We start from the raw sequence: 14,538 nt of genomic DNA on the forward strand, positions 1-14,538 counted from the left end.
TTAGGGTAACCCCTATTTACAATTATGGTGGACATGCAACTCCTTCCTCCTAGACAGGTACCGCTGGCCTCCCTAGCTGGTCCCTATTAAGGGACAGGCCATAGCTCCACCCTCATCGGGGTAGTCTTGATGTCCTTGCTGTGATCCAACCCTGACAGCAGGGTGTGGGGAGGCCACCTTCCCCCTTCAATGCTTCCAACACTCCGCACTGTGAACCTGGTGTCAGGAAAAGTGGCAGTGCTGGCATCTCTCTCCCAAGGAACGGGCACAAGAAAACCCAGAAGCCATCACCCAGTGACACCTGGTACCAGGCTGGCCAGAGCCCAGGAAGAGACTGTTTCCCTTTCAATGGCCAATTCTTGGTTACTCAAGGTTTTGAGCATTGAGGACACCCCTGCCTCACAGCTATTGCTCACGATGTCCCCCTTGGAATGGGCGGGAAAGGGGACCTACAACAACAACTGGATTTATTGGCTGATCCCCTGTACCAGAGGCTGGATATTAAGCAATGGCTGGGTGTAACCCTGCCGACCCATCTCCAAATACCAACGAGCCTTCAGTGCTACATGTGAAGTCTTTCTCTTTTCAAGTAGCTTAAAGCCCTTCTTTAGCTACCTTCTGGCTTGGGGGTCCTGGAATCTTGACTCCCAGTGGCAATGAAGAGTGCACCCCAGGAATGACAGTGCAACTCAGGGAGATTTACTCACCATCAACCTTGAGAGTAAGGGGTCGTACCTCATCTGAAACTTTAAACCGCTTCAAGAGGGCCACAAACTTCTGTTTGATGTTAGGTTGCTGTAGGGACAAATGGCACAACAGTTCTTGAACAACACCCACTTGCAATGAAGTCCACAGAGGGATCAAGAGCCCATTTTGTGAGAAACTGTGGGAGGACACAAAGGTGGGAAGAGACAGCTTCTACCCTCTGGCACTTCAAACCTATGACTAATTCCAGGGCACAGCACTGGTCCCTGGTGCTGTGGGCACAGGTGCAAGGAGGAGGTCTCAGGGTCCCCAGGGCCCTGCACCACACTTGGCGCTGGTACATCACATGTGCACCTGCACTCATTACTTTCTTTTGTCCTTAGATCCATGGTGCCGACCACCTGCACGTACACAGGCATCTCAAACTCAGCATTTCCAAAACAGGAACTCACTGTCTTCTCCTTATATTCCCTACCCTGGTTACTGATGTCACCATTCATCCAACTGCCCGACTCTAAAGCTGGAGTCTCTCCCCTCTCCTTTCTGCCCCGCCCTGTGTTCCTTATCTGCTACCCCTCCATCTGCAACACACTGCTTTCCTCCAGGCCTTTCTCCTCGCCTCCCTGGGATCACTGCATCAGCCTCAGCAGGCACCTGCCCATGTCCAGCCACTTTCCAGTCTGTCCCCTCCAAAATCCAGTGACCATTCCAAATGCAGATCTAATCATGTTACGCTCCGACCTGGAGGTCTTAGTGGGCCCGAACTGCCTAGGGGACAGAGATTAAGTGTCAAACCAATGTCTGCCCTGAGGGCTAGTTCAGTCTGTCTCTAGCCTCATGTAACCCTTCAACCCCTCAACCCCACATTCAAGTGGAAACGAACTGCTTACAGTTCTGTGAAGAGCTGGGCCTCTCTGATGGTATCTTCTGCCTTGACTGAACACCCAAATCCACTTGGCAAAGTTCTATTTATTCTGAGAAACCCACGTCTCAGCATCTCCTCCCTGGAGCCCTCCTGCTCAGAGTTGGTCACATTTGCCTCTGCCACCTCTATCCCTTACACAAAGGTCTATCCTCTGGCACCCATCCCACTGAGCAGTTTAGGTGTGTTTGTGTCCCTAGACACTGTGAGCTCCTTGATGGTATGGACTGGCCCTCCTTATCTCTCTGTCCTCAACTCTGGGCACAATGCCTACCTTGTGGCCATAAGTACTTCCTGCCTGAATGACAGTCTCACTATTAGGGGATGGAAAAGACCAGCTTGCAAATAAGACTGAGCTACGCCTTCAAGAAAGGGCAGGGCTTCCAAAGGAGGGAAGGTCATTCACAGCAGAGAAAAAACCCGAGTTCACAGTGACAGAAGTATAAGACACCTTAAGAGCACAGCAGGTCGATTCGTGTCTAGAACAAAATGTTCTTGGAAGGGAGAGAATCAAGCATGTGCATAAAAGGACACAGAAACTAAAGAACAATTACCACGCCTCTGGAAATCTGACTGAAGTGCCTGCAGCTGATAACAAAGGCCTGTCGGGGAGTGGATAGTGTTAAGAGGAGCACTGAACTCTGGCCCTGTAGCGGGGAAGCTATGGCGACCACAGGAAGAGGTGGTTTCTAAAGCTTCAGGGGGCACCCTGTGGGAAGAAAATAGGGCCTCTGTGGTTACAGAGCAGGAAAAGGGAAAGCCTAGCAGAAGGAACTACATCAGAGAGCCACCCTCTAGCCTCGCCCACTCTCAGAGGACAGTGGCTCTGGTGACGTGCTCCCTGCTACTTCGGGGAGCCAATCAAGGACCAGCCACGAGGACTATGAAACCGGATCACTCTCTCTAGTCATTATTCCGCAGTGGAGCCAAGGCCACAGTCTTGAGGCCTCACATGGAAGTGGTACCTCAGGAGGATTGGAGATGACAGTGTCGTTCTGGGTGGAATGCCAGGCTCTGATACAACAATCCATCTGGAAGGTCTGGCCCACGTTATGTCACCCCTGAAGGGGATGGGAATCTCTGCATCCCTGCTCTTGGGATCCCTAGACTAGGTCTGCACTAAAGAGAATCAGGAAGCCTCTGGGGAAAAATGAAACTGAAATTCTCTTCTAACAAACTCCTAACACTTTGGCCGCTCCCACCTTTTCGCACAGGAACTCCATCATCAAAGTTAATCTAGAAATTCAGATATTAAGTGTTTCAGGACTCGAATTTCACCAAAAATAGTGACTCCTGAGGAAATCTTATGCAGGAGATACATAATTTGTCTCTAAGGTTATGGACCCATAAGGTATCTAATGTAATTAAACCTTTTCAAGTCCACAGTTCTAAGTACTAGCCGATTAGTTCTGGGTAAATCCAACAAATGACTAAAAACGGCGATACTCCTAGAGAGGACTGGCTTTCTCCATGAAGTGGACAGTACATAATGTGAACCAGCCATCCCCTGGAGGGGAGGTGGGGTGTCTGCGATGTTCTGCTCCTGGAGGAAGCATTACCTGTTCCAAAATTTCAAACAACAGTTCTCAACCTTTTTTCTATCCTAAGACAACTGTTACAACCATGATTCTTACTTAGGTGGTGGAGGAGGCAGTGCACAGGGGTTTATCAGAACCTTGAGCAGACCCTCTCAGCTCAAACATTCCCCAGACCTTGGAGGCTCACCCTTGTGATGGCAGAGGTTGAGGTGAGTTTCCTCCGGGTCTTCTTTACTTTCCGTAGATCCTCATCTTCATAGAACAGGTCCTAGGTTGGGAGAGGATAAAATGAAGTTGGGAAGCCCCAGGAAGTCTGGCCTTGCTTCTCAGACACTGGGAGGGGCTGTGGGAAGTTACCTGCCCGTGCAGTGGGTCATCACTGCCTTCCTGTTCTGAAGAGAAACTCTCTTCCTCTTCCTCAGAATAATTGTCAATATCAGGAGAACGATCTGGAAACAGACACCTCAGTGAGAAAACCTCGCAATGGGAAGGTCTGGCCCACGAGACTGGCGGAAGCCTGGCTCTCTGAGGATGGAATAAGGCAGGGGTGGAGGAGGGCCACAGCCATGGCGGGCCACGTCATATTTTCAGGGATCTCTAAACTTCTCCTTCGTAGGGACATTTCAGGCACTATCTCATTCAACTTCCCCACATGGAGATCAGGTGATGGGCTCCTTCTTGATCCACAGGGTCTCCAGACACTGCAAACATCTTACCAGACAGCTTGGATTTGATTCCTTCATGGTCAATGGGCTGGCTGGACAGGGAGTAGATCTTTATTTCTGCCACAGGCACCGAGACGTCCTTCACGTTGCTGTGCAGGCCCAGCACCAGTGCGCCTTCGTTAGGGTGCTGCATCACCTGAGGTCACAGCGGCAATGGAAACGCCTGACTACGGAGGGGTCCGCAGAGGTGTCCATTTCCATAAACCCAAGTGGATATGCAAGCCAACGGGAATGGCATTCTGCTAATACATTTCTTTTCTCACTATCTTCCAATGCATGGCTACTCTCCTATTCCTGTCAAGGGCTTATTTTAAAACGGTCTCTGGAAGTGCCAACCACCAGTCAGACCATGTGCTTAAAGATAAAAATCAGGGCCTGAGATTGAAAATGGCTGCCAAAGTCTAGGACAACATTCTAGCTTAGGTTCTTCACAGAGAAACTAGTTCTCCAGGCTGGGTGGGGCCAGCCTGCAGGTGGTGGTCACCTCACAATGAGGAAAAGGACCTACAGTACAGGAGAAAACGAAAGGGCATGACACAGCTGGGAACGCGGCATCCAGATCCCTGCACTGCCCCCAGTCCCTCGTATTGATACCAAACCTGAAGAGGACAGAAAGCTGGGCGGGACTATCCCACATGTTCTATTTATTATGGCCACATTTCCCCCTATTTAATGCACTGAAGTACAGAAATAAGTTGGAGAACTGATTTGTGGCCCCTTCTGCTTCCCCTCTGCCAGAGCTGAGAGGACCTGCCTGGCATGGAGAGGAGCTGCACAAGTGAGCAGGCACACCAAGGATCACAGGGGCCTGTTTCTCACTGCTGGAGAGGTAATCAGAAATATGAAAAGGCTAGAATAAGCCCTATGGTGCTGGCTTGGAATTGACTGGAATGTAGGTTTATGATCAGATAGGTAGGTGTAGACGGGATACATATGTGCATATGCTTATATGTACATGCACTTCCTGCCTCTGTTTAGAAGCGGTGATATCCCAGCTGGGAAAATGAGCACTCCCAGTACCCACATCTTGGTTTCTAAATGCCATATTCCACTAAAAGGAACCAGGCTCTTCAGAGGATCAGTTCATTCCAAGGCTGCTTCAGGAAAAGTATAAGATGAGCTTAATACTTTATATCAGAAAGTAAAGAAGTATGTGAAGAATAAAAAAGGATAGCCTGGCCAGCGTGGCTCAGGGGTTGAGCATTGACCTATGAACCAGGAGGTCACAGTTTGATTCCCAGTTGGGGCACATGCCCGGGTTGCCGGCTTGATCCCCAGTGTGGAGTGTGTAGGAAGTAGCTGATCGATGATTCTCATCATTGATGCTTTTATCTCTCCCTCCCTCTCCTTTCCTCTCTGAAATCAATACAAATATGTATTAAAAAAAAAAAAAAAGGATATAGGAGCTAGCCAGAAGGGGCTCTCACTGGTCAAATTTGAAATAATTTGAGCATCAAAGTAAATAATGATAGTAGCAGATTAGACTTCACCATAAAGCAGGAACCCATGTCCATTACGGATTCAAATAAATGAATCAATCAATAAAATGGGGAAGGAAGGAAAGCTCCATCTTATAACAGAAAGCCAACTAATAATACAGAAGGAATGGTGGGATTAGAAATTCACTCTCTGCAACTTTCAATGCAGTAACTGATTCAGGCAAGAATCACAGATGCTCAAACTAGTTGGTGAAAAAGATTGATCCATAGTCTCAAAATATTTCCCTATAAAATATTTTCTAAATTGGTAAATACGGAATACTTACTAGCTTTATATTGGAAATCTTGGCAGACACCATTTTAATCAAGCAATAAAAGTTAACATCACCAGTAATGGGACAAATCACTAGAAGAACATAGCATTAATTCTATGGTAATTCTGCCAAAAAATACATAATCTGAACCTAATCTTCAGAAAACATTAGACAAATCCAAATGAGGAGCATGAAATGCCCTTAAAAAATGTTAAGGGCATGAAAGACACGGCCTGTTGTAGTTGAAGGAGACCAAAGAGACATGACAACACATAATCCTAGGTTTAATCCTGGGCCCAGAAAGGATGTTACTGAAGCATCGGAATGGGGACTGTGAGTTAGATGATAACCTTGTATCAGTGACATTGTCCTGATCTTCATGAAGGTGTGGTGTTCACATAACTTAGGAAATTAACATAGAGCAATATTAATGTGCAATGGGGCATCATGCCTGCAACTTACTCTCAATAGTTCAGAAAAGAAAATATGCATAAATATATACATAGAGGAAAATAAGGCAAATGTGGTAATATGTTAACACTGGAGAATCTGGGTAAAGGGTATATGAGAATTCCTTTTATATTCTTACAACTTTTCTGTTAAGTCTGAAATTTTTTTAAGTTAAAGAAAGAACTTGATGTGTAGGAGAAAGTACTTGAAAAAAGAGGTATAGCCTCCATTTCCAATATAAGAATTAACTTATCAAATGAAACACCTGCCAGCAGGCTGGGAAAACCATTTGCTGGGCTTTCATGGCTGGGCCTGGTGTGTCTCTCAGACAATGGTTTAAAGGCTGACCGTCTCGAGACTGTGTTCCTCTCACCTCTGCCATATTGATGAGTCCCACGGCCAGGGTCTTATAGCCCAAGATAGTCCGGTTCTTGTAACGCTTTCTCCTTTGCAGCATGATCTGCAGTTTGTTGGCATCTCGCTTCAGGAAGTGAGGGTACTGCCAAGTACAAAATAGAGTCAAGCATGATTAATGGGCAACTGGGTCCTTGGTGGGATCGGTCCTGCTAGTGGGCACACAATCTTTCTGTGCTTCCCCATCTCCTGTCTGTTCATGGGGAAGTGACGGGGTGAAGGAAGTGTCATTGAATTGTTGCTGGGGTCTGATTCTGCTTGGTGTCTGGCTTCCACTCTGCAGCTCTGTGGTCCAAAAGAACAAAAATAGACCAAAGACAAGACCACTTGATGAAAAAGGCGTCAATTCATTAAGAAGACTTACTCCCACATGTTTATATACCTAATAACAGAGCTTCAAAATGCATGACCATGCAAACCCTGTGCCTCACTTAGGGCCTTCACAGTTTGTACTTACAGTTCCTTCTGCCCCCATCATCCTGTGACTGGCGGTTTCCTAATATCCAGCTCTCAGCTCAAATAGCTCCTCCTCCTCCTACCACCCAATCCTTCTCTAGCCCATTACCCAGTTTCCTCTCCTTCACTGTCCTCTCCTCATTGGAAATTATCTTGTTCTCTGATGACTATCTTGCCTGTCTTTTTCACTGCCGAGTCTCCACTGTCTACAGCAGTGCCTGGCAGAGAGCACATATTCAGAAAACTGCCTCTTGCCTCGCCATATGCTCAGGTGTTTTCTCCATGCATTCAATTTGGCCTACTGGGATTATGATGAAAGACAGACATAGGGAGGAGAGGGAATGGATGGAGATTACAAGATGAGGGCAAAATGGTCGTGTGCTGTGGATCATTAAGAGGTGATGGGGCAGAGCGTGGTAGGACAGGTGAGCTCACAGCCTTATCTAAGGAAAGGAAAGAGAAGAATGAGACACGGTGTATTTTTCAGCAGCCCATCTGAGTTTTGGCATCTTTATTGTACGTGGCTGGCTAAGTGACTGCTTTGGCCCTCCAGGCTAGCCATGGGAGCTCTAGGTGACTTTAATCCATTCCTGCTACGGCTAATTCACTGGGTGACTTTCATTCATGGGGCTATGTCTGCTCTTGGATAAAACGGTTTCCAGATTAGAGGGCTGTCTAGCGACTAGGACTGGACATGGCATATTAGTGAGCAGATTCTCACCTGAAGGGAGAAGGTTAACTGGAGTTCTGTTTCCACCAGTCCACTGGATGGAAGGATGATCTCATTGGAGCGAAGAATCCTTTTTGAACCCTGAAACCAAAAAAAAACTAAGTCAAAGCCGTGTCACTAAAAATCGGACTAAAAGAAATACTATGTTTGCAAACAACTTTAAAAAACTCTACACTCTTATCAGTCTTTGTTGTATTAGAATTAAGGCACCACCACAGGCATACTGTATGTTGTTACTGTACTGTATGTTTACAAAGGGTTTTCACATTAAAATGGTTTGTTATTGCATTTGAGTTTTCCCAATACTCTGGAGGAAGAGGCGAGCAGGTACCAGTCCCCCAGGGTGTGGAGTGACTTCTCCACGCTCACCTTAGCCTGCCTCTTCCTCTCTAATTGCCACTTCAGCAGCACTGTCCTGTCTGTGTGATTTTTTTCTCTTCTCAGATGCTCTTTCAGGCTTCTGTACACAGCAAATCAACTTGTCTTTCAGGTCTCAGTCCATCTATATTTTTTTTTTTCCAGGAAACTTTCCTTTTAGCCCTCCCTCCCCCTCCAACTTCAACTGTATTAGACACTGCAGTGTTTTTAGCTCTAAAAAAATAATATAGTTACGCAGGAGGATCTGAGGAATGCCAGTAAATTTCTATAAACGATTTTTTTTAAGTTGAGGTTTGATCTGAACACAGTGAAGTGCCCAGACTGATGAGTGGATAGATGCACACACTGTGTAACCCACATCCGTATCAAGATGTAGAACACTTCTATTGCTCTGGAAAATCCCTCTGAACCTTCCCAATCTTGCACCCCTCCCAGAGGCAGGTACTGCTCTGATTTCCTTCACAAAAGATTAGCTTGGTCTGTTCTAAAATTTCACAGAAATGCAACCATCAGTATATACTGTTCTGCAAGGGCTTCTTCTGCCCAACATAATGCATTTGAGGTCAATACAGGTTGTTGCGTGTACCATTCATTCCTTTTTATAACTAAGTAGAATTCTGTTCTAGGAACATGTGTACCACACCTTGTTTCCGCATTCTCCTGTTGCCGAATATTCACATTTGGGTTGTTTCTAGTTTGGGGTATTATGGCTAAAGCTACTGTGGGGACGTGTGTTTTGCTTTTTCTTGGGCAAACGCCTAAGAGAGGAATTGCTGGGTCTTAGGGAGATGCATGTTTAACTTTATGTGAAACCGTCAGACTGAGTTCCACTCCAGCAGCCCCACAGCTTCATTAGCACTCGGTAAAGGTGATTCGTGGATTCTAATGGATGCACTCAGTGGAATATCACGGGTTGGAATTTGCATTTCCCTGACAAGTAACAATATTGAGAACATTTTCATTAGTTTATTGCTCATTTGTAAATTTTCACTTATGAAGTATGTATTTCATCAAATGTCTTTGCCCAGGTTGCTTATCTTGTCATTAAGTTGTAAGTTTTTAAACTTATACATGACATTGTCAGATATACGTACTGTAAATATTTTGCCTATTCATTTTCTTAATAATAATTTGATGAATTATTTAATTCTGATCTAGTCAACTTTATTTATTTTTTTTCTCTTATGCTCAATGCATTCTGGGTCCCAGCTGAGAAATCTTTGCCTACTCCAAGGTTGTGAAGTTATTCTTCTGTATCGGAGCAGATATTCTGCTATTTTTTCCTTTAGAAATTAAAATTTTTATTTTTTATTTTTAGGTTTCTTATCCATTGCTAATTTTTAAAAATAAAATGCATTTTACAATGTTTTGTAATTAGAATAGCATTATACCAATTAAAATAATAAAGGAAACTGCTTTATCTGTTAGTCCAGGGGTGGGCAAACTTTTTGACTCGAGGGCCACAATGGGTTCTTAAACTGGACCGGAGGGCCGGAACAAAAGCATGGATGGAGTGTTTGTGTGAACTAATATAAATTCAAAGTAAACATCATTACATAAAAGGGTAAGGTCTTTTTTTTTTTTTTAGTTTTATTCATTTCAAACGGCCCCCGTGGGCCGTAGTTTGCCCACGGCTGTGTTAGACAATGCTTTTTGTAGAAACCTCTATTACAAACAAGAATTTTGACAAAGTTTTCACCTGAGTTTATTTAGGTTTTTAAGAAATCTCTGTAAAATGAATCTCAGAAATGCCGAGATAACCCAAAATGTGGTTTATATATATTTCTGCCAGGGGTAGAAGACATCTGGCATGATCTGGAGGTATTTCTAGTTGTTAGAACTGGTGTGTGTGCGCCTGAAGACCCTGCTTCCTGGTAGCCCTCTCAGATGGTGGCTGTTCTTCTCCCACAGCCCACCTATCACTGGGCATGGGGGTGGCGCAGTTATCCTCTTGCTCATCACCAGCTACAGAATGTTCTCCCTTCCACCTCCCTAAAAACTCCCCCTTTGAACTGATGTCATAAGACTATATTATCCTCTATTCCTTGCTGTTGCTGTCACCTAGAACTGCCAATCATTCCTGCTCATGTGATTGTGGCTCCTCACTCACTGTTTCTCTCCCCAACACTACTCCAGTCATAACTCTATGATTTCAATATACATATGATCTTTCCAACAGCCTGACCTCTAAATCCCAAGTTCTTCTCTTCCATTCATCTTGTCCTCACAGTTGTCCTAGTCACTCACTCACTCACTCACTCACTCACATGATCATATTATAAGCAACACTTAATCTCAGTTTTATGCATCCCACTCACTCTCTATTGGCACTTCCTATCTTTTCAGCTTATTCTCTCTAGTTTGTCAACAATGATAATCCTTCAGACTCACCAAAGTCTACAATCCATTGATCCTCCCATCCTTTCATTCCCCGTCATGTCCCTGTTGTTCCTGCTTTCCTTGCTACCCAGCTTCAATGCCATCATCAATCTTTATAAGCATGCCCTTGTCCATGCCCTTAACTCCTTTGCCTGCTATTGTTCTGAGTACTCATTTGGTAAATTACAACCCTGTTTAATTCCAACTGCACCAGCTGAACATGCCTGGAGAGAATCCTATAATCAGGCTAACTGTTCTGACTTTAAATTTATGACCCCAAATCTTCATGCTGCCTAGCAATCACACTGCATTCTCCAAGTCCTTCCATTTTCTAAGCCAATAACCTTGATTCCTGAGAAAACTGAAAACCAGGAAAAGAGCTCCCATAGCTCCCGCCACACCCACCCACTTCCTGACCACCTTTGTACTCACACCCTCCTCCCTCCTGGGACACAGATGAACCCCTGCTCCTGTCCTGTCAATCGTCCTCCTTGGATCTCATCCCTTCTCACCTACTCAGACTGTTCTAGCCATTCTTTCCTCGCCTACATAATCAACTTTCTTCTCTATTCTGAATCATTTCCCTTAACAATAACATGCCATTATTTCTTTTTTTTTAAGTCCTCTCTTGTCCCCACATGCCCTGCTGACTACCACCCCTACCTCACTTTCCTTTTATAGCAAACTCAAGAGTTGTCTATTTTTGCTGTCTTGAAGTCTTCTCCCATTTCCTCTTGAATGCATCCCAGTGAGCCTTCCTATTCCACCATTCCACCAAAACTGCTACTGACAAGGTCTCGGCTACCCTCCACTTGGGGGAACTGATGATCTGTTCTCCCTTCCGGAACCTATCTGCGCTTTGTCAGAGCCCATCACCCTCTGCGTCAGCAGCACTTCCTTCATTTGGCTTCCAGAACGCCACTCGCCTGGATTTCCTCTTACCCTCTTGCTGCTCTTTCTTGGTTTCAGGTCCTTCTTCCCCATGACTTTTTAATATTGGGGTGCCTGGCACCTCAATCCTTAGACCTGTCCTCTCCTTTATATGCACTCCACTCCCGATGATCTCATCTAACTTATGGTCTCAAATATGTCGATGACTCTCCAAATGACTTCTCTCCCCTTCTCTCTCCTGAACTCTAAACTCATACATTCGACTCTCTTTTCGATATCTCCTCCTGGATGTTTAATAGGCATCTCAAACATAGTATGATAACCTGAAATTTGGACTTTCCCTCCAAACCGGTTTCACCACAGTCTTCCCCATCTCGCCTAGTGGCATTTTCACCCTACCAGTTGCTTACTCAAAAATTCTGCCACCTCTTCAGAATCACTGTTGTAGCCTATTAACTGGTCCTCCTGGCTCCTCTTTCAGTCTACTCTCCACACAGCAGCCAGAGTGGTCCTATCGCTTTTCTGTTCAAGCGAATCGATTCAAGCAAAACCCTCCAATTCACACAGAATGAAAGCCAGAGACCTTGCAATAATCTGCACACATCCTCTCCCCCTACCTGTTCAACCTCATCTCCTACAGCTCTCACTTCTCCCCACCCTCACTGGCCTCCCCCTCCTTCTTGATTCTGCCAGACATGCCAAACACAAGCATCCCAGACACACTGCTGCCTGAGAGTCCTGTCATGGCGTTTGCCTGCTTGGAATGCTCTTCCTCCAGATATCTGCATGGCTCCCTTCCTCACTTCCTTCAAAGCCTTCTCAATGAGGCCTACCTTGACCAACACATATAAACTATAATTTGTACCCCCCCACTCTCACTCTGCATGCTCCATCCTCTTTCTCTTATATGATTTACTTATTTCCCCAACAGAACATATCACCTTCCAATAGCAGCAGTCCGCATTATCACTATCCAAATGTGTGCTATAAATACCTGTAAACATTTCTATCCTAAATGCATTATCTGGATTGCAAACCTGTTAAAATGAATTGCATATGCAGGTAACAGGACGTAGGATACAGTGCAGTCATGGCTCTGGTACTTTTATTTTTATTTATTTTTATTTTTTAAAAATATATTTTATTGATTTTTTACAGCGAGGAAGGGAGAGGGATAGAGAGTTAGAAACATCGATCAGCTGCCTCCTGCACACCCCCCACTGGGGATATGCCCCCAACCAAGGTACATGCCCTTGACTGGAATCGAACCCGGGACCCTTCAGTCCGCAGGCCTACGCTCTATCCACTGAGCCAAACTGGTCAGGGCAGCTCTGGCACTTTTAAAGCGTGATGCATTTCTGCTTCCATCTTTCCCACCCTCTCCAAAGACTAAGTCCTTCATGGGTCCCAATACTCGCTTCTTCCAGGTGCCTGGGATACCAACTTGGGTCCAATTTAAAAATTATCTTTAGTATCTTTATGTCTCATTTAAAATCTATATAATAGTATACCTTCATTTGCAGTATAGAAGCAAAACAATTTATATCTGATACTATAGGACCATTACTTACAGCACATAAAAATACCCATTAATGAGTATTAATATATTAAAAGTTAAGTCACTGGTGATTTATTTTTATTTAATTTTTAAAAAATTTTATTGATTTTGGAGAGACAGACAGAGAAACATTAATTTGTTGTTCCACGTATTTATGCATTCATTGGTTGATTCTTGTATGTGTCCTTACTAGGGATTGAACCCACAATCTTGGCATAAGGGGATGACACTCTAACCAACTGAGTTACCAGAACAGGGCATCACTGGTGTTTTAAATTCTTCTTTTTTAAATAAAACTATTCTCAGTGGATTGTCATATAGATATTTAAGAGTGCTCTAGTGGGGAAAAAAATGCTCTAGTAGTATTTCAGGAAGTAGGCTGAGGTTTTATTTTGTTTTAAAATATTTTATTGATTTTCCACAGAGAGGAAGGGAGAGGGATAGAGAGTTAGAAACATCGACGAGAGAGAAACATCGATTAGCTGCCTTCTGCACACTCCCTACTGGGGATGTGCCCGCAACCAAGGGACATGTCCTTGACTGGAATCGAACTTGGGACTCTTGAGTCCACAGGCCGACACTCTATCCACTGAGCCAAACCGGTCAGGGCTAGGCTGAGGTTTTAGATGTCTGAAAATGCATTGCTATTTTTCCCATTTAAATAATGGAAGATAGACTTCTACCATCCAAATGTTTTTAAGAATGGATTAAAGTTCAAGGAAAGCCTGGATATAAGTCTTTTATTTATTATGTTTATTGTCTCTTTCTTTCTACTACAATAATTTTAAACTCTTCAGTCTCAGTATCTTTTTAAACTCTTAAAAATTAGAGGACCCATCAGCAGATGAACGGATTAGAAAACTGTGGTACATCTACACAATGGAATACTACGCTGCTGTAAAAAAGAAGGAATTCTTACCATTTGCAACAGCATGGATGGAACTGGAGAGCATTATGCTCAGTGAAATAAGCCAGTCAATGAAAGAAAAATACCACATGATCTCACTCATTTATGGATAATAAAGACCATTATAAACTGATGAACAAAAATAGATACAGAGGCAGAGCAGCATTGAACAGACTGTCAAACTACAGTGGGAAGCCTAGGAAGGGTTGGCGGGGGGTAAGAGATCAACCGAAGGACTTGTATGCATGCATATAAGAATAACCAATGGACACAAGACACTGGGGGGTATGGGAGGCCGGGGGAATGTCAAGGGGAGGGGGGGGAGGAGACATATGTAATACTCTTTGTAATACTTTAAGCAATAAAACAAAATTAAAAAAAATTATTGCGGATCCAAAAAACTTTTGTTTATGTAGGTATTTCTATCCATACTTACCACATTAGGAATTAAAACTGAGATATTTAAAAAAATATATCAATTCATTTAAAATAACTATAATAAGCCTACTATATGTTTGCATAAAAATATTTTTATGAAAAATATCTTTTCCAAAACAAAAATAATTTATAAGATGGCATACAACTATACTGGGATATAATCCAAATGACATCCAATTCACCCATTTAAAGTATACAATTCAATGGCTTTTAGTATATTTAGAGTTGTGCATAACACAATCAATTTTAGAACATTTATCACCCCCAAAAGAAACCCCATATTCTTTAGCTGTT

The 14,538-nt window shown here is 43.9% G+C and overlaps 1 protein-coding gene across 2 annotated transcripts in view; it reads right to left on the reverse strand.

Annotated features, from left to right (window-relative positions):
- Positions 1-14,538, reverse strand: part of PACS1 (phosphofurin acidic cluster sorting protein 1) — a 97,362-nt gene that overhangs the window by 19,715 nt on the left and 63,109 nt on the right. For both annotated transcript variants that reach the window (XM_036326569.1, XM_036326568.1), the window contains exons 3-8: positions 7,685-7,774; positions 6,467-6,592; positions 3,882-4,026; positions 3,523-3,614; positions 3,353-3,433; positions 736-795 (exon numbers count right to left, since the gene is read on the reverse strand). In XM_036326569.1, coding sequence (XP_036182462.1) covers positions 736-795; positions 3,353-3,433; positions 3,523-3,614; positions 3,882-4,026; positions 6,467-6,592; positions 7,685-7,774 — 594 coding nt within the window. The remainder of the gene's footprint in view (positions 1-735; positions 796-3,352; positions 3,434-3,522; positions 3,615-3,881; positions 4,027-6,466; positions 6,593-7,684; positions 7,775-14,538) is intronic.

Source organism: Myotis myotis, unplaced genomic scaffold (genome assembly GCF_014108235.1).
Source record: "Myotis myotis isolate mMyoMyo1 unplaced genomic scaffold, mMyoMyo1.p scaffold_m19_p_10, whole genome shotgun sequence".
Taxonomy (NCBI): Eukaryota; Metazoa; Chordata; class Mammalia; order Chiroptera; family Vespertilionidae; genus Myotis; species Myotis myotis.